At 37.8% G+C, this 20,887-nt stretch overlaps 2 protein-coding genes across 2 annotated transcripts; one reads left to right on the forward strand and one right to left on the reverse strand.

The window, feature by feature from the left end:
* The first annotated feature begins 10,970 nt into the window (after positions 1-10,970).
* LOC110897725 (putative pentatricopeptide repeat-containing protein At5g59200, chloroplastic) lies at positions 10,971-13,648 on the forward strand. The gene has a single exon (XM_022144456.2). The coding sequence runs from the start codon at positions 11,395-11,397 to the stop codon at positions 13,579-13,581; it is 2,187 nt and encodes a 728-aa protein (XP_022000148.1). The 5' UTR covers positions 10,971-11,394; the 3' UTR covers positions 13,582-13,648.
* Positions 13,649-14,674: 1,026 nt separating this feature from the next.
* Positions 14,675-16,172, reverse strand: LOC110897724 (bidirectional sugar transporter SWEET3). Its single transcript, XM_022144455.2, has 6 exons — positions 16,059-16,172; positions 15,944-15,980; positions 15,625-15,847; positions 15,389-15,550; positions 15,172-15,291; positions 14,675-15,082 (listed from the first exon to the last, which is right to left on the reverse strand). The coding sequence occupies exons 1-6, from the start codon at positions 16,093-16,095 to the stop codon at positions 14,867-14,869; spliced, it is 795 nt and encodes a 264-aa protein (XP_022000147.1). The 5' UTR covers positions 16,096-16,172; the 3' UTR covers positions 14,675-14,866.
* Between the last annotated feature and the right edge of the window lie 4,715 nt (positions 16,173-20,887).

The raw sequence follows: 20,887 nt of genomic DNA on the forward strand, positions 1-20,887 counted from the left end.
ACGGTCTAAGAACGGTTTACACACGCGATTCATCAGATCCATAAAGACCGCGGGTGCGTTGGTCAAACCAAAAGGCATGACAACAAATTCGTAGTGGCCGTATCGGGTTCGAAAAGCGGTTTTGGGTATGTCTTCCTCTTGAATCCGCAACTGATGGTAGCCTGAACGTAGATCAATCTTGGAGAAACACTGAGCGCCTTGTAGTTGGTCAAACAGATCATCGATTCTTGGTAAGGGGTATCGGTTCTTGATGGTCAGCTTGTTCAATTCCCGGTAATCGATGCACATTCGGAACGACCCGTCCTTCTTTTTGACGAAAAGAACTGGTGCGCCCCATGGAGAAGTGCTTGGGCGAATGAAGCCTTTTTCAAGTAACTCTTGGAGTTGGTTTGAGAGTTCTCGCATCTCAGATGGAGCGAGTCGATACGGAGCCTTGGCCACAGGGTTGGCTCCTGGAATAAGGTCGATTCGAAAGTCGATATCACGACTTGGAGGTAATCCAGGAAGATCATCAGGGAACACCTGAGGAATTTCTCGGACAACAGGAACATCATTGACTTCAACTTTCTTTTTCTTGTCCGTCTCTGCTACAACAATGTTGGCCAAGAAGGCTCGATATTCCTTGCGGAGATATTTGCGAGCTTGAAGACAGGACATGAGCTTGAGATCTTTTGCAGTAGTTTCACCGTACACACATAGAATATCACCACTAGCTAACACAAATCGAATCATCTTATCGGCACACACAACTTCAGCATGGTTTTCACGAAGAAAGTCCATGCCTACTATGACATCGAAACTTCCGAGTTGCATTGGAATGAGGTTAATCGGGAATATATGATTGTTGAGCTTGAGAGTACAATCACGGAGCACAGAATTGACAGCAATGGTTCTTCCGGTAGCGACTTCTACTTCGAAAGGCGTCGAAAGATAAGAGCGCTTATGTCTAAGAAGTTTCTCAAATTCAAATGACACAAAGCAGTTATCGGCTCCAGTATCAAACAAACATGATGCATATATACCATTCACAAGGAACGTACCATTGACCACGTTGTTATCAGCTTGAGCCTGGCGTGCATTGATGTTGAAAGTTCTGGCGTGAGCGGCTTGTTGTTGAGGCTGTTGTTGTTGTTGCTGGGGCTGTTGAGCTTCTTGTTTCACCACCCTGTTCGGGCACCGGTTTGCGAAGTGGTTAGGGTCACCACATGCAAAGCAGGTCCGAACATTGTTTGCCGGGGCCTGTGCAGCTTGAGGAGCTTGAGGAGCTGGGAGTAGAGCCTGGTTAACAGCGGCTTGAGCTTGAGCTTGACGGGGACCATAGCGGCAACTTGCAGTGAAATGCCCGTAAACGTTGCAGTGGGCACAGAATCGGCAGGCCACACCCACCGGGTGATGATAAGAACATGTAGCACAGAGTGGGTGGGGGCCGGTGTACGCACGCTTCGCCGGCGGCGCATTGATCACTGGCGCAGTGCGCTGTGGTTGCTGCTGTTGTGGCGGTACTGACTGAAGAGGAGCAGCATTGGTTGCGGCAGCGCAACTTTTGTTCTTCTTTCTTCTTCTCGAAGACTTGGAGGCTTGGGCAGTGGTGTTATCGGTTGATGCTGCGGTGACTTGATGCAGGGACTTGGTTTGTTTATCCCAGAAACCAGCCTTCACCCGCTTGTCATTAATTTCAGCGGCGAGCAGGTAGGTTTCCTCAATCGTTGCGGGCTTGGAGGCGTGAACAAAATCTGCGACACAATCTGGAAGAGCACGGATGTATTTCTTGATGGTCATGTCAGAAGTCTTGACCTGGTCGGGACATATGATACTCAATTGTTTGAAACGGGCGGTGAGACCAGCATTGTCTCCCTCCTTTTGCTTGATACCCCAGAACTCATCCTCCAACTTTTGGCGTTCGTGGGGAGGACAGAACTCGTCCATCATGATCGCTTTCAATTCCTTCCACGTCAGCTCGTATGCAGCGTCGTTCCCGCGCTTGTTCCTTTCTGCGGTCCACCAGTCCAAAGCTCGCGACTGGAAGACACCGGTAGCATTGAGAGTACGGAGGTGATCTGGGCATCCGCTTTGACGAAGGGTGACTTCTACCGAGTCAAACCAATGAAACAGAGCCGTAGGGCCATCTTCACCGGTAAACTCTTTTGGCCCACATGCCTTGAATTGTTTGAAGCTAAAAGTAGCTTTGTTGGGATCCTTGGGCGTGAGGGTTCGGGATTCCTCAGATGACTTGCTTGCGTTCTCGAACACATCACTGACGGCTTTCGCCAGGGTCTTAGAGATGATAGCAGCCAGACGTCGATCTCTTTTCTCCTGGCGGGTAAGACGCGAGCGTGATCTAGGTTGTCCAGATGACGACATGGTCTGCAATAGACATCGTCACAGGCTCAAAATAACGAATTCGAATCTCACACGTTCTTAGATCTCTAAAGCTTAGAATCACGGCGCATCTCTCGTCACGTAACACATATAATCACATAAGCACATAGTCATAGAGGCACATAAGCACAGAAGCAATTAGGGCACATAAGCAATTAAGCAAGTAGAGCACGTAATCCTCCTAAACACGTACGAAATTCTATCACAGAGGCTGTCAGAAAACAGAAACCTATAACCACAAGTCGAGTGTCGTTTGTTTTGCGTATCGGATAGCATCACATTGTATCGTCTAACTTAGTCGTATAGCGCAGCATAGCACACTGATTTCGTTTAGATCACATCACCAGGGATTCGAATCGAGATAGGATAGCAACGAAAGTCACACAGATTGATAATCAAATGGAGTAACCAACAAATCTTAAAACACGTAAACAGGTAAATCATATAAAATCAACAAAGCAACACTCAAAATCGGAAAATGGATTGTCTGCGGCTACTAGACTTTGACTAACCATGGCAATTTAACTATTCACAGTTGACTTGTTGTCACTTTCGACTCTAGGGGACATGCTCCTGCCTCGATTCTTGGGCATTATGCATGCGCATTCTAGGTCATACTCGTGAGTTCAGGTCGTTGGAGTCCGTCAATTGCCTTGGCGAGATAAAATAAAGTTGGAATAACTGCCAAGGTTAGGGTTTCACCCCTAGCTCAGCAATTTCTTCCTTGTTTTAAGAAAATTTAGAGGAAATTTTCATCAAATTATGGGTTTCAGCCCCGAATTTGGTATAATTCTCCCCCGTTTGTTGATAGAAATTAGCACAAAGTAATTGGCAAAAATTTGTAATTTAGGCAGGAATTTGAGGGTTTCACTCCTAATCCCGTCCAAATTACAAAATTTGGCTCGGAGTTCGGATGTAATGATAGAACAGAAGGAAACAATCATAAAATAAGCACATAAACTTGGTCTCTTGGTTCCTAACTATAGTCTAGGTCTCTAAGACAGCGATCCGGACTAGATCGTGTCTAACCTAATTCCCTATAGTTATGGCTCTGATACCAAATCTGTCACACCCCAACCGATGGCGGAATCATCGGGGCGCGGCACTGAGCGAAACAGATTGTTCAGAAGTTCCCACAACAACTATCATACAATTCAGTTATATAACACGTCCCATACCGTGTCCCAAATAATAACAAGTTATCATAGAAATCAACCAAACAATATGGGAACTGTTCCGACAACTCAAATTCTTAATTATTACAGACCGAAAGTAAATATCGTTTTAAGACTTCTAGACGGCTATCCGTAAGTCTTACTGACTACAGGTGCCAGTACAAGATCTACAGATAATTATGGCCCTGGAACAGATACGTGGGCACTGTCCTAAGGTCACAGGCTCCTAGAAGCTTATTATTGCCTCGCTTCCCTAGCACGCTAGTAGCTTAAACACCTGTCACATACGTTAAAATAACAGTCAATACACATAATGTAAAGGTGAGTACACAAGTTTGATATAGCATATAGAGTTCGAATAGTTTACGCATAACCAAGCACGTACACAAGGGCAAACGATGCATGTAAATTATCAACATGGGACCATCGATACCAACGACTTCGAGTTGACTGTCCGAGACAGTTCGCAATACATGATTACCACCGTAATCCATGCAAGTAATTGTCCTTAGCAACCCCCGTGTGAACGGGTGCTGAGTCCAAACTATAGTACTATGTTGCTAAAGCAGGTAGATAGCACTCCACGTGTAAACATAATAAACAGCAATCATTTAGACAAGTAATACATGCAAGTAGGTTAGCGTTCAAATAGTTTGAGTTGTTTGTGAATTTGATAGAGAACGTATGTAATACCCAAAAGTGCTGAAAGCAAAACGGGATCGAGTATACTCACTGTGGTTGGTTGTGGATTGAAGGGAGCACTGAGAATAGTTTAGCCTGAATAGTTCGATAACACAACGATGAGTAACGCGGAAAGGTAAACAATGTACTTGGATCGAGTAGGCCATTCGATCGGACAGCAGTTCGATCGAGTGGGCTGTTCGATTGGTTTGTAAGTCCGTTCGAACATCCATTCGATCGGCTGGTTTCTTCAAGTGGATTGTTTCTTCCTTTGATGTGAAGGATGTGTTTGTGTACGATGGTTTGTACTACCTTTCAAGTTGGCCGATCGAACAGCTGTTCGATCGGTTAGCCCAACCGATCGGTTAGCATTGCATTGTTTTCAAATATGTCACTCGATCGGTTGGCATGTTCGATCGGGTGACATTCCAATGTTTCGAAAAGTCTAAGTGTTTTAAAGTATAGTATCTCATGATCCGAGCAGTAATGATTACAATCGAGTGGCGTAGTCGATCGAACAGTACCTCGTCAATACTACACTTTTGGTGAGTTGGTGGGTCTAAGTGCTAGTCGATCGGTTAGCCTAACCGATCGGCTGGCATAGTCGTTCGGTTGGGCTGTTCGATCGAACAGCCTAGCCGTTCGGCCAGCTTCTCGATTCAGTTAACCCATCACTTAACACTTGGTTATTCCCGTTATTTGTTGATGTTTTAGAGATATTTTGACTACGAGTTGAACCACAAAACTGAAGTCCCCATTTAGCCTACCGACTCGAGCAGGAATCACCCAAACTCGGTCAGAGACGGTTTGGAAACCAAGTTTAACGTTTAACCCGGAATCGGTATATCTCTCGGTAGAACCCGAATCTTGAACCATGTGTTTGTTTAGAATGGTTTATAAATCGGTTCAAGGCTCGTTTTCACCTTTTTGAGTGTAAAAGAGTTGAAAGATAGATGAAAACTCATCTTCCAATCCTTTTCCACCGTGAAATGTTAAGATCTTTGGAAGATTTTAGGTTATTGATGTGGAAATCGGTTAGATCTAGCTTATTCATGGTTGAATGAAGTCAAGAACATGAAGTTCTTGATGAACACCAAGAACACCATGATGACATCACTCAAGAACACCTAGATCTTGGTGATTTCATGGATGAAATTCAGATTTTGAAAGATAGAAAGATGGAGAATCGATTAATGAACAAAAACGTACAAGGATTAGAGTGAAATACTTACCGGTTTGAGAGAAATCTGAGATTTAGTGAGGAGAAGAGGCTGGTCGGTCAGAGCTTTTCCAAAAGTGGAAAGGTTGACAAAGACAGCCCTATTTATAGGCTTCCAAAAGAGGAAAGGGTCAGCTGATCGAACAGCATTCCTGATCGAGCAGCTGTCCGATCGAACAGCCTGTTCGATCGGCTAGCCTGTTCGATCAGGTTGCCCTGTTCGATCGGCTAGCCTGTTCGATCAGGTTGCCCTGTTCGAACGGCTTGCCTAGTGTTTTGCGACGATTTTCGATATTTCGAGTTCGATGAACGATGATTTGAGAATGATAGAATTCCTAATCAAATTACTTTTAGTTCCAACTACTATATCTATCATACAAGCATCCTTACACCACGATTTGGGTTCGATTTCGATTGAGTTTGATTCACCCTTGAGTCTTGATTGATTTGATTGATTCACCACACACTTTAACATAAAAGTAAACATGCACAAGTAACACATAAGGAACACACACACGTATAAAAAGTACTAAAATCCCCACACTTGAGTTCGATGATTGATTTGATTAGCTTGATTATTGATTGACTAGCTTTATTGCGTTGTTACTTCCTATCATTCACAGTCGGTCGTTGTTTCACAATTCGATTATCGGTCGATTAGTTTGATTATACAACACTTACTCCAAATAATACGAAAATCAAAAATGAAACTAAAATGAAATTAATCTTTATTAATCTTTAATTCCAATAACAGTCAACACTTGACTTTGACTTTGACTTTGGAAAACACGGGGTGTTACACAAATCCTATAGCGTTATATCATACTATCGATCGGCTTGCCAAAAGTTAATGAATGTATTTTAGACATGAATACAAATACGCACCAACAGTTTCATACAAATATAGGAAATCATTGTGTTTAAGCCATAGGTAATAGTTTTAAATTTTTAATGGATAAAGTACTATGTGTATAAATCAAAGAGTTTTGAAATCTTGAAAATAGTGATAGGCACATATGAATCACCCCAAATTATTTAGAAAACGTAAAAGAGGGGAACTATGTACTCACTTTGTTGATGATGTCTTGCTTAATCGTGCTAGCAAAGCTCAAATGCTTCCTAATATTTCGGATAATTATATGGTTAGTGTGTATGGAGGTTTAAATGAAAGAACAAATAGAATGAGGTTTAAAAAATCGAACGAGCGAAAGATCTCATGTAATATGATTTATTAAACTTTACATTCTGATTGGAAAGTGTATAGGAGTGTTTTGACCCGTTACGACTTGTTAAAATGTTTTACGCCACTTTAACGGGTCGTATGAGTAATTACGGGTCCGGATGGTCGAATGAGTCTTATGACGAGTCCGATATGTCAAGACATGTTTACTAATGTTGTATAATCAGTTTATAAATAAAAAACATTGCCCATATAAGTTTAAAAATCATTTTACGCAAAAAGGGTATTTTTGACATCTTAAAAGTGTATAAAGTTGACTCGTCATTTGACTAACCAAACGGAATGACCATAAGGTATAACCTCAAAGGGGTTTGGTCGGATCCTATGGTTGACCAAACGGGTCAAATTCGAAAGTCAAAGTAGAAGTCAAACCGCTTGACTTTCGACTAAGGAATAAGCACTAAACTAGAAATGTTAAAACATGTCTAATAATGTTATAAAACTTCTTTGGTGTCAAAACTTAAAGTTATTATTCTTGAAAACTCTTTCGTCATAAAATGCGTTTTTATGCATTTTTTACTTTTATTTCGTAAAAGTTTGACTCGTCATTTCGCCTACTAAACGTGATGATCAGAGGGTGAAATCGCAAGGGATTAACACCTTCATTATTATGATCACGTATCAAAATATCAAAGTTCATTTTGAACTTTGACTTGACTAAAATGGTCATAACCGAATGTCAAAGCAAAAGTCAATTTGCTTGACTTTTGGCTCGTAACTAGTCAAAAGAAATGAAATAGACTAGGAGAAACACTTACTTGTGCCTCAAGGGGGAGATTAGAACTTAGAGAAGGAGGCTTCAATGCAGAAGAAAACTCCAAGAAGATTAGAAAGGAGAACTTCACACTTTGACTTTGAAGTGTTTGAAGTGGACTTGTATTATTTCTTGTTTGACAGTTTTAACCCTTCTATCCTAATATTTAGGTTATATTATGGTATTAGGGCACGTGTAACTTGGATTTTATTCCGGAAATGTCGTGAATATCGTTTTGCTCGATCGTACGATTACGTATTTTGTAAATAAAATATAAAATTTTATTAAACACGTAAACGACCAAAAAGGTACGACGGTTGAAGTTTTGCAAATGTTACAGATGGTCTGGAAGTTCGGGGAATCATGCAAGCAGTAAGAGAAGCAGAAATCAAAGCTCAGGTTGAATGTTTGCCGCTAACATGTAATCCAAAGAGGAATTCTGGCTCATCCTCAAGATGCAACACTTGTGGTTACACTCATTTGGGTGAAAGTAAAAAGTGTGGTTAGTGCAGCAGATTCGGGCATCTAGCCCAAGATTGTCGTGTACAAGTCCCAGGCAGTGATGGAAACCACAATCGTGGTTGTTATGAATACGGTGATGAAGAGCATTTCAAGAAGAACTTCCCCAAGTTGAATAATGCTAGGGGAATGGTGTTTGGGATGAACGCAATAAAAGCCCGGAAGGACCCCTCTGCAGTCACGGGTACGTTTCTCGTAAATAACCATTTTTCCTTAGTACTATTTGATACTGGAGCCGATTTAAGTTTTGTTTCTAAGAGCTTTGAACCTATTCTTGGCTTGAAGTCAAGCAAACTTGATAGTAGGTATTCAATAGAATTGGCTAATGGAAAAGTTATACAAATCGAAGAGGTCATTCGAGGGTGTACACTTCAGTTGAAAGAGCACAAATTCAACATTGACCTTCTACCCGTCGAACTAGGAAGTTTCCACATTGTTGTAGGGATGGATTGGTTGTCTAGAAATCACGCTGAGATTGCCTGTTTTGAAAAACTAGTGCGGTTTCTACTCCCAGGTGGAGAGACCTTAGAAGTTTAAGGCGACAAAAATGGATTGGATCTTAGGATCGTCAATGTCATGAAGATACATAAGTATCTACGTAAAGGCTACCCAACCTTTTTGGTAAATGTTGTAGATACCAAGGCCAAAGAATGAAAGCTCAAAGAGATTCCAGTCGTGCGCAATTTCTCGGAAGTTTTCCCCGAATACTTACCTGGTGTACCACCCCCGAGATAGATAGAGTTTAAGATCGACCTTATACCTGGAGCAGCGCCCGTAGCACGATCCCCGTATCATCTAGCTCTGTCGGAAATGCAAGAACTATCCCAATAACTACAAGCGTTATTAGATAAAATATTTATAAGACTGAGTTTCTCGCCCTAGGGAGCGCCAGTTTTGTTTGTGAAGAAGAAAGACGGATCATTCGGGTTGTGTATTGATTACTGGGAATTGAACAAGCTAACTATCAAAAATCGCTACCCATTACCGAGGATTGACGATTTGTTTGATCAGTTGCAAGGATCTAGCTTATATTCAAAGATTGATCTCCGTTCCGATTACCATCAGCTAAGGATAGCCGAGGAAGACGTTCCCAGGACTGCATTCAGAATACGATATGGCCACTATGAGTTTCTGGTTATGCCATTTGGGCTAACCAATGCACCGGCAGTATTCATGGATCTCATGAATCGAGTGTGTAAGCCTTACTTGGATAAATTCGTGATAATATTTATCGACGATATACTTATCTATTCACGAACCAAGGAGGAGCATGGGCAACATTTGAAGTTGAATCTGGAGCTGCTAAGGAATGAGGAGTTGTATGTTAAGCTCTCTAAATGCGAGTTTTGGATTCGGGAAGTGCATTTTCTCAGACACGTCATCAATGAGAGAGGAATACATGTGGATCCCACAAAGATTAAGGCAATTAAGAACTGGAGGTGCCAAAGTCCCTCACTAATCCTCACTACCAAAGATTAATTGAGATTTTTTTAAATAACCTAGAGATTGTGTAGTGCCTATTTTGTCCCTCCCCTATGGGACACATGGATTTGTGGTATATGTGATGCCTCACACCAAGGTCTTGGTTGTGTCTTGATGCAACAAGACAAAATCATAGCTTATACCTCCCGACAACTCAAGGTGCACGAGAAAAATTAGACGACTCATGATTTTGAGTTAGGAGTTGCAATTTTTGCGCTTAAGTTCTAGAGACATTATCTTTACGATACTAAGTGTACGATCTACACTGACTATAAGAGTCTCCAACATATCTTTGATCAAAAGGAGCTTAACATGCCGGCTGGCAATTGGGTACCTGTTAAGACACGATTAGACCTGTTTGACTGAAAAATACACCCTTTGACTTTTTTAATTTTTAAAATAATTAAAATTACAATATTAGGATCTATCATTTATTCATCTTTGTACATAAAACATAAAACTGTTTTATAAAAATGAGGTAGAAAGTAGTTAAATGAGTTGTAATCATGTTTGAAACTTATGTTGTGCGCGCCGTCAGAAACCTGTTAAACCTGTTAAGACACGATTTGCCAGCCTTACATGAGACAACGACGTTGGGTGGAACTACTCAACGATTACAAATGCGATATTCGTTATCACCCAGGAAAGGCCAACGTCGTATCAGATTCCCATAGTAGAAAGGAAAAAGCAAAACCCTTACGCATTCGTGCATTGGGATTAACGATTCAAACGAGCCTCGATGCTCGGATCCGCGATGCACAACGCAAGGCATTGAGGGGCAAGAAACTAAAGAAGGAAGGATTACGTGGGATCAGGGGCGGATCTAGAACACTTTTGTGGGTTCCCAGGAACCCATTCGGTTTGAAAAATATGAAAAAAAAAATAGTGAGAACCTAGTATGATTTGGAAAAAAATAGTGAGGATTAGTGAGAATCTCCCAAAAGGAACCCAGTGAAAAAAGTTCTTATACCTGCCACTGCGTGGGATGGATAGCGAGCTGTGTGTTGTACTTCAGAGAGAAGATTTGGGTACCATGTCTAGGAAACTTGCGAGAGTTGGTCCTGGATGAAGCCCACAAGTCAAAATATTCTATCCACACAGGAGCAGATAAAATGTACAAGTACCTCAAGGAATTCTATTGGTGACCCAATATGAAAGGTGAGATAACTTTATACGTCAACAAGAGCTTAACCTGCTCGAAGGTTAAGGCTGAGTATCAAAAACCGCCTGGGATGTAAATAGCAGTTTACTCTTTAAATTATAACTATAAATATGTGATTGGTGTCAACTTGTTGTTTGCGTATGGGCGTGTGTTATTAGTCGTGTTTCCTATGATATGTTCTATCTTGGGTGGTTAAAGTCAACAATAAGATTGGTTATCAAACTGAGCACATGATACCTGGAAATTTTCTTACAACTAGTTTTTGTAATAAGTAACATCAATATTAAATGCAATACACACCAAACATATACATGATGCCTTTCGTTAAAGCCATATTTTGATGTGTCTGTTTGTGGGGAAAGCTTAGGGATGATAATGTGACGGATTTAGGATTACCCAACCCCAAACCTGATTAAATAAGTTTGTCCCAAACTTGTGGGTTTCTATCGATTAATTATCCGTGGGTTGGTATACCATCGGATTTCGAGTAAACCCGTTAATTTAAAAAAAAAATACTCGTTAGGTATACCTAACCCAAAACCTGTTGTATATCTAGGAGGTAACTACTAACCAGTTATATTTAGCATTACCACTATAAAAATATATCAAATAACTACGATATATGTAAATAATATACCAAAATTCTAAAAAATATATATTCAATTGCATAGATGACACAAATATAGTGTATGTTAATAATTGATATATCATATATGAGTGAGGTTAAAAATTAATTACTCCCCCAAAAATATAAAATTCTGTAGTACCTGAACTTCAATTCTCATGTCTATGAAGTCTTGTTTGTCAGGTACATGGAAGCATCAACGATGGAAACAACATCCAACGCATCTCTACACAACATTAAACAACATAGTAACAAACTGTCTCGTAAAGCACGACATAACCTCAACCAACATGGCCATCGCAACCCACTCAAAAAACGGCCAACTTAACACTGCCCGCAAGGTGTTCGATGAAATGCCGCAACGAACAGTTGTATCTTGGAACACCATGATATCCACTTACTCCAAATGGGGAAGATACGGTGAGGCTTTAAACATACTTTCCTCTATGCATTTCAACAATGTGAAGCTAAACGAGACAACTTTTTGTTCCGGGTTAAGTGCTTGTGCTCGATTGCCTTCGTTTTATGCGGGCAAGCAGCTTCATGGGCTGGTTTTGAGATGTGGATTGGAGAGTTTTCAGCTTGTCGGGAGCGCGTTGTTGTACTTTTATGCAAAGTGTTGTGAGATCGAAGAAGCTAGACGCGTGTTTGATGTTTTGCATGAAGGGAACGCGTTGCTATGGAGCTTGATGCTAGTGTGTTATGTTCGGTGTAACTTGTTAGATGATGCGTTGGATGTGTTTGACAAAATGCCGGTTCGTGATATTGTTGCTTGGACTGCACTGATCTCTGGGTTTTCGAAGACGGATGGTGGGTTAGAGAAGGCTTTGGAGTTTTTTTGTTTAATGAGAAGAAGGGGTGAGGCGGAGGCAAACGAGTTCACTTTGGATTGCGTGATAAGGGTTTGCGGTCGATTAGATGCGTTGCGTGAGGGAATGACGGTACATGGGCTTGTGATTAAATGTGGATTCGAGTTTGAACACTGGATTAGTGGTGCACTAATTGAGTTTTATTGTGCTTGTAAAGCAATTGATGATGGGAAAAAGGTGTACCGTGGGTTATCAAACCCGGGCATTTCGAGCTCAAATTCTTTGATCGAAGGACTCGTCGAAATGGGTAGGATTGAAGAAGCAGAGTCGGTTTTTAATACCCTTGTTGAAAAAGATCCAAGTACGTATAACTTAATGATCAAAGCCTATTCATTGGTTAATCGATTCGAGGATTCGGTTGAGCTCTTTTTCAAAATGCCTCGAAAGGTTTTAGCTTCCTTTAACACTATGATATCGGTGTATTCTCGAAACAGAGATTTGAATAAGGCTTGTGCGCTCTTTGAAGCAATGAAAGAAGAAAGGGATATTGTAACATGGAATTCAATGATCTCAGGCTACATCCACAACAATCAACACGAAAACGCGTTGAATTTGTATAAAACAATGCATACGTTAAGTATAAAAGGATGTAGATCAACTTTTTCTAGCTTGTTTCATGCATGTTCATGCCTCGGGTCTCTTCAAATGGGAAAACTACTTCATGCACAATTAGCTAAGACACCGTTAACATGGAATGTTTATGTAGGAACTTCATTAGTAGATATGTACTCCAAATGCGGGAGCGTAAATGATGCTCGGTTATCTTTTATCAGCATTGTGAATCCGAATGTGGCTGCATATACTGCTTTGATTAATGGATACGCACATCACGGGATGTGTACTGAGGCGATTTTACTTTTCGAGAATATGGTCAACATTGGAGTCAAACCAAATGTGGTAACTTTCGTCGGGGTTCTGTCTGCTTGCGCTCATGCAGGTCGTGTGAACGATGGAATGAAATTCCTTCATCAAATGAAGGAAAATTATAACATAACACCAACGATAGAACACTTCACGTATGCAGTTGACTTTCTTGGTCAATCAGGGCGAATACGAGACGCAGAGGAACTAATTTCGAAAATGCCTTTTGAGCCAGACGGTGTTATGTTGGGAGCACTACTGAAATCATGTTGGGTATGGTTTGACCTTGAAGTTGGTCAAAGGGTTGCTCAGAAGATGGTCAATATGGACCCTAAACTTATATCCGCCGCGTATGTAATCATGTCTAATATATATTCTGGCATCGGGAAGTGGAAGGAGAAAATGGAAATTAGACGAATTTTGACCGATTCGGAAGTCAACAAGGATCGTGGTTATAGTTGGGTTGAAGTCAACAATGAAGTCTTTGTGTTCTCTGTTGAAGATAGATCACATCCATGTTATAGCATTATTTTTTCAACTCTCATGCACCTAATAGTAAATATCTACTCAAACATGCTATTGGATAGTGATTCCCATACCTTTAACAGCATCTAAAATGTATTACAGACTCATATTGACCACTGAATATATTTTTCTTGTCCATGACACCATTTTTGATGTGCCTTTTTATTCTCCTTTGATTACCTGTTTCATGCTGCCGTAAAGGCTAAAGACACGATCCTTATACTTGATGCTCTGTGCACCAAAATTTGTGACCCTTGACCGTTCGATAATGGGTTACGCTTTATCTTGTGTTCAGTGAAAACTGGAAAGAATATAATTTTTTGTGGGGTTTTTGTAGAGGTGAATATTTAATAGAAACTGTTCAAGGATTCCATTTGTAAATTTTAAGACTTTATATGAGTTGGAACTGAGATATGTTTTTAAGATTTTTTAGGTACCTAGTATGGCTGTAATCGAACCGGATGAACATGAACAAGGCCATGTTTGTGTTCGTTCGTTAAGGAAATTCAGTTGTTTGGGAAAAGTTCGTGAACACTGGTCTCGAACACAAACGAACGTAAATGAACATTTAACTTGAAAATAAAAAAACTGTTAACCTTAAACATTGGACATAAGTAGTTAATTGTTAACCTTAAACATTGGACATAAGTAGTTAAATACAACCACCAAACGATGAATCTAGTTTAACTAACTTAGACATAATTATCTAGAATTACTTAGACATAATTATTCAAAGTTTAACTAATTTAGACATAATTATCCCAGAAAATGTATCGAATGTCCAAAATTTTAGCTAACTTAGAAAAAAGTAGGGTTTCAAGTTTCCAGTATGTTTAGATAAAAGGTTTATTATTTATTATTTTTTAATATAATCAAATGAACACGAACGAATGCAGTCGAACGAATGAGACCTTTGTTCATGTTCGTTCGCTAAGCTAACCGAACAAAACTTTTTGTTCGTGTTCGTTCGTTAAGCTAATCGAACGAATATAAACGAACTTCCCACTGAACGGTTCACGAATTGTTCGCTGAACATTCAGTTCGTTTACAGCCCTAGTATCTAGTTTTTGTTTATTCGGTTTGCTAGTGTCCCAATATTTGTACATTTACAGCATTAACTAGTTAATTGTACTAACCCGTGGTTAATTAAGTGACTTGGTTAGGAAAGCAATATGCATAGGAATTGGATCGGATTACTGAAATTTAAATAACATGATCTTCAAGTAAGACATGATTACATAAGATTACACTAAAATGAACCATTAAACATACATATAACTATTAAATATTAATATATCACCACATTCTTGGCCTCTGCTGCTAATTTATCCTCTGATACGGTTCATCTCTGCTTACGACATAATAATCGAACCCATCAAGAGTTGATCTTCTGCGATGACTTTTTTTCATTAATATTATCGTCTGTTGTAACAACCTCAGCAGTCTGCATATGTTGTTTGCTTATTTTCATGTCAACCTTTTCTACATCCCATTCTTGTGCCGGTTTTGGTTCCACCGTTACTCTGTTTCTGTATTTGCAATACAACACCAGTTGCAATGCCCCTAACGGCGCCCCCACCAGATTTGGAGCCTGAAATTCCATAACAATTTAATAATTATTTCTGAAAAAAAAAAAACCATTTTTGAGTTAACGGAATCACGGCTTTGCATGGTACTAACCGTGATTAGAAGATCCCGTCCGAGAAGTCCATAAGCCATCCATAGTACGCTAGCAAGAAACGAGAACAAAGACAAGCTAAATGGCATGAACTCAACACTCTTTGTCTGAATCACCTTTTTCTGTAACCAAAAAATAATATTCATATTCATTAAAACACCAAAAAAAGGAATACAAATATTAGTATATTACCCTTAAGTTATATAATTTGTTGCTCACCATGACAACAAGAGGAGAAGCATACATAGCTACTGATGCTATAAGTCCCACACCTCCAACCAATTGTTTTCTTGTTTTGTGATCATGAAATTTGTAAGTTGATATCAGTGCAATAATGGAGAAGAAGATTATAAGTGCAGTTGTCATGATCCCAGCCTTCCACTGCATTTCCACATCACCAAATTATACAATTTTTATACATACATGCATACATACATACGTAAATGTACACTTGCCTTTTGTTTTGGTGAAGCAAACCATATGAAGATGACGATGAACGAAAACTCAAGAAAGATACCGAGGCCATTAATGGTGATCATAGGGAAATTCTCCCATTTATAGCTTACAACAGGCAGACCATACCAAGTGTAAAACAAACAGTTCAACAGGGCAATGGTGTAAGGTACATATGAGAATTCTTCAGTACTTTTCTTCCTTATCACCCTAGCGAAAGTAGATCTTGCGAAGCGAAAAACCATAGGTTAGTCAAAGTTTACAACAAATTCTCACAGTTTTGATCGTAAAAAGTTCATAAACGTTGGTAGCATATCTTACATGGGAGCAGCATAAAGTAAAAACGAGGCAGCGTTCCCTGCAGAAACGATATATATTTCAGACTCGTATGTTCATCCAAACGAGAAAACGATAACGAAGAGAAAAAGAAAAATACCCATTAATCCTACAGCCATTCTGAGTATGACAATCATGTTTTCTTGTAGGATTTTTTAAGGTAATAAATGGTGTCAAGAAGAGAAGAATATGAGTTTGTGCTTGGAGAATGTACATTTGGAGGGCTATATATACTACTCATGAGAAGGGAACTTTATTTTGGTACCATTTTGAGTTAAATTTTTAGAGGCTGTTATTCTATGGGTAAAAAGGATGATAATCTGTCATTGTCAATAGGAAGCACCTAATGTACAAATTGCAATACATTGTTTTATGTTGTCACTCCTAATCATTTACTAATTACACTTGGTTTTCCAATATCCTTGATTGATCAAGCGTGGCACTGGTGCAGAACGGAAGCACAAAAATAAAAAAATAGGGATAACCCTTTTTGAGAGAAAAGTAATATGTTTCGAAATAAAAAAACCGAATCGGGTAAGACCAGATCTAAAAATTTAAAATTGTCAACTAACAGTATTTACATCTCTTCCACCAAATTTACCCGGTAGTTCCACTAAAAACAAATAATTTTACATCTCTATTCAATTAAATAATATTTTTGTATACCTTTATCATTACATTTTATATCTGCTCCACTCACAACCGCTTTTAAAATATATTAAAAAATTATAGAGGGTAAATAATGTCCCTCAAATATACAGATAAAGAGTAACATTTTATCTCTCCTCCATTCACAACCACTTTTTTATAATATAAAATTCCCCCTCACAAAATTTGGTCGACGGATTGTGAATGCAAACACAAGTTATTAAATCAACGATTTGCATGTTTTTATAATCAAAGGAAAAAAATGGAGAAAAATTTTGAAAGTTATAATTGCGCTCAAGACGAAGAATTATGGCTTGAGAGTTGAGAGTCGGGTAAAAAATCTATGGTTGTTTGTCACATCACCCGCGCCCTGTTACACTGTTTTCATGCATAATTTAGAGGGCCATAGTTTTATACACGTAAAATTTTACGTCAAGTTTGAGCTTTTCTAATCCGTTTGCTTTTTTCTAATATGTCCATGTACTAACATGTAAGTTCACTGAAGCAATGTTTTAAAATCCGGTTTTTATATCATACCGGATTTAGCTCAAAAACGGTTTAACCGGGTGTATCGGGCGGTTCAACCGGGTGTACCGGACGGTTTAACCGGTTTTACTGGATGGTTCAACCGGCCGGTTTGAACCGATTTTTAAAACATTGCACTGAAGAACTAATGTGATATGAGGTTTTTTTTTCTCTCTCTCAAAAGGGTGTTCTTGAAAAACTTATTTACTAAAATGGATACTTTGAAAATATTTACCAAAATAAGTATTTTTTGAATAATTACCTTTTCTCACTCATAATTTTATTGGATAAAGATAACTTCCTTTTAAAGTAGAGTAAACTGCTAAAATGGTCTCCGAGATTTGGTCACTTTTGCAACTTTAGCCCGAAACTCAAACCTTTTGAATCTAGGTCCATGTGGTTTCAATTTTGTTGTCATTTTCATCCAAAAGCAAAATCTAGTCAGATTTTCAGTTAACATCCAGTTTTTTTATCTTTTTCCTCTCTTTTAATGAAGGGTAAAATGGTCAGATTTTTTAATTTGTTATAATAAAACGTTAAAAGACCATTTTCCCTTCATTAAAGAGAGGAGAAAGACAAAAAAAAAAAAAAAAAAAAAAAAAAACTGGATGTTAACTGAAAAATCTGGCTATATTTTGATTTTAGATGAAAATGACAACAAAATTAAAACTATAGGGATCCAAATTTAAAAGGTCTGAATGAAACCATTCAATGGCAAACAAACAGCCCATAAGTTTAAAATTATTTACACATATTCATTCTTCCGTTTGAAAAAGTATATAGATATGGGGTTGAGATCCTGTACAAACATTGTTAATTATAAGAACCGTAAGAACAAATCTGAACCATTGATAATTTAAATCAAGGGTTGATATTGATTATAAAAAAACCCTTATAATTAAAAGTTACTACTAAAAAATTAGGGGTAATTTTGTAAAATTGCTAGTCATTTGACCATTTTCCATTAAATACAAATTCCACCAAGGTTTTTAAACTAAAATAACTTTTATATACTTCATTATTTTTTAAAAAAAAATATATCATAAAATCAAGTATTTTTTTATCTTTAATATGAGTACCATATTGCTATACTTTTTTGTATTTATAAAAGTGATTTTTAAAAAAGTTAGCAAAAGGTGTTTTATAATTGTGCTGATAACGTGCTGATTATGTGTTAATTACAAAATAATACAACCAAACACCAAAATTAGATATAATCAGCACATCTGGTGTGCTGATAATGGAGAACAATTGAGGTTGTTGTGCTGATGTCGTTTATGTTGATAATGGAGAACGATTGAGGATGATGTGCTGATAATGAAGAACGATTAAGCATGTTATGCTAATTATATAGTGTTGTGCTGATTATATTTTTTGTAATTATTTTTAATTAATTTAAATAAATATGGTCAAAAGGTCTAAATTACCCTTAAACTAATTTTTTATTGATAGACACTTGTCAATTATTTGTTGGTTCTTACGGTTCTTACAAACTTAAGTGTTTGTATTTGATCCCATCTCTATAGATATGTTTTCTGGCTCATATACAGATATTCGGCATTCGTTATTTTATTAAAGCTTGGTTTAAAATAATTAAGAAGTATTAAAGAAAAGTTAAAGAAAATTTTAATAAAATAATAAAAAAAATATTTTAAAATCTTACGATCCATATTTTAAGTTTAGTTACAATTTTAGTCTTTAACATTTGTTAAATAACATATTTTAAAGAGTAAACTACCAAAATGGTCCCTAAGGTTTGTTCACTTTTGTCACTTTAGTCCAAAACTCAAACCTTTTAAATCTGGATCCCTATAGTTTCAATTTTGTTGTCATTTTCATCCAAAAGCAAAATCCTGTGAGGCATACAAATCTGAACACAACATAAATATTTACGGGTTAACACGATCCGTTTTAACCCAAATTTGTTTATTTTTTCATATTAAATCTCTAATTTTAAGAATACAAATTTGTGTAAACAAATTACATTTTAGTTATAAGTTCTACATCGTTTGTATAAATTAGCAGAATAAATGAGAATATTGGGAAATGGTTTAGAAGTAAATAATTATTTTAAACCAAGCTTTAATAAAATAACGAATGCCGAATATCTGTATATGAGCCAGAAAACATATACTTTTTCAAACGGAAGAATGAATATGTGTAAATAATTTTAAATTTATGGGCTGTTTGTTTGCCATTGAATAGTTTCATTTAGAGGAAACCTCTGAATCGGTCAGAGGCATACGTGTTTAGTTCGGTAAAAAGCCCACCTCTGAATGGTTCTATTCAGATCTGATTCATTTAGATAATATTAGTCGCTGAATGAAAGTTATAGTTCCAACTTCCAACATCTTCTAATGCAAACTCTAATACATCAGAACGATATAGAAAGCTAAAAGAAATATTTTCTGGAGCAATAGGCGCGTTAGATGGCACTCTTGTACATGCAATCGTGCATGCTGATCAACAGACTCGTTATAGGGGAAGAGGAAATGGTGAATGCTTTCAAAATGTACTAGCAATTTGTGATTTCAATATGATATTTACGTTCGTATGGGCCGGATGGGAGGGCATTGTACATGATTCACGAGTTTTAAAAAAAGCAGGCATTTAACCAGACTTCCGGCTTTCCTTTCCCACCGCCAGGTTTTTAACCATTCTTTAACATTGATTATTTAATACATTATGTGTTTTTTTATGTAATAGTTCTGATACTAACATTTACAGATAAATATTACCTTTGCGATGCTGCATACACCAACACTTGTGGATTTATGACTCCCTACCGTAATACGAGGTATTGGTTAGCCGATTTTCGGCGACAATTTGCGTTAACTAAGGAAGAAAAATTCAATCATGCACACGCACAACTGAGAAATGTTATTGAGCGCTCATATGGTGTTTTAAAGGCAAGATTCCCAATCCTAAAGCAAATGGCTCCATTTTCTTTTCCAATACAAAGAGACATAGTGATTGCTTGTTTCGCCGTCCATAATTTATAAGGAAATGCAATATTCATGATTAATTATTTATGGACTATGACGAGAACACTTCGTTTTCCGAAATACAAGGTGGAGAAAGTGATGGGCAGTTCGTTCAAGACATAGAATGGAGTTCACAAGGCATTGAGTATATGAATACCTTACGTAACCAGATTGCTAGTCAACTATGGTCAAATGGTTCAAATTAAAATTGTACGCATAGTATTAATTTCTATTTGGATCGTATTATGTTTCCATGAACTTTGAAGAATTTATGTGTAACTTGAATTTTCTATTATGTTTTTGTATTTTTTTTTAAATTATTCATCATTCAATACAGAACACTAAACAAAAAGCTATATTTCATTCAGCACAAAGTAGTTCAGAGGGGTAAAAATGTCATTTTACACAGTCATTCAGAGGTGCAACCAAACAACACTTTACTGGTTCAGCACTTACTGGTTCAGAGCATCTTACCCATTCAGACATCTTATTCATTTAGCGCTTATTGGTTCAGATGTTGCCAAATAGCCCCTTAGCTGCATATTTGTATATGAGCCATAAAACGTACTTTAATATAAAAGAATAAAAAAGCTGAAAAAGAAAGAGTGTTAAGGGAGTATATTTGAAAGAATAAAAAAGTTTTCATTAGATAGAATTAAAAAAAAAATAAAGAAAACGTTTATAGAAGAAATGGAAAAAATAATAAAAAAAAAACGTTTTTAAACTCTCATGATACAAATAAAATGTTTTTTTCAAGCAACCACATTCAGCA

Source organism: Helianthus annuus, chromosome 13, assembly GCF_002127325.2.
Source record: "Helianthus annuus cultivar XRQ/B chromosome 13, HanXRQr2.0-SUNRISE, whole genome shotgun sequence".
Taxonomy (NCBI): domain Eukaryota; kingdom Viridiplantae; phylum Streptophyta; class Magnoliopsida; order Asterales; family Asteraceae; genus Helianthus; species Helianthus annuus.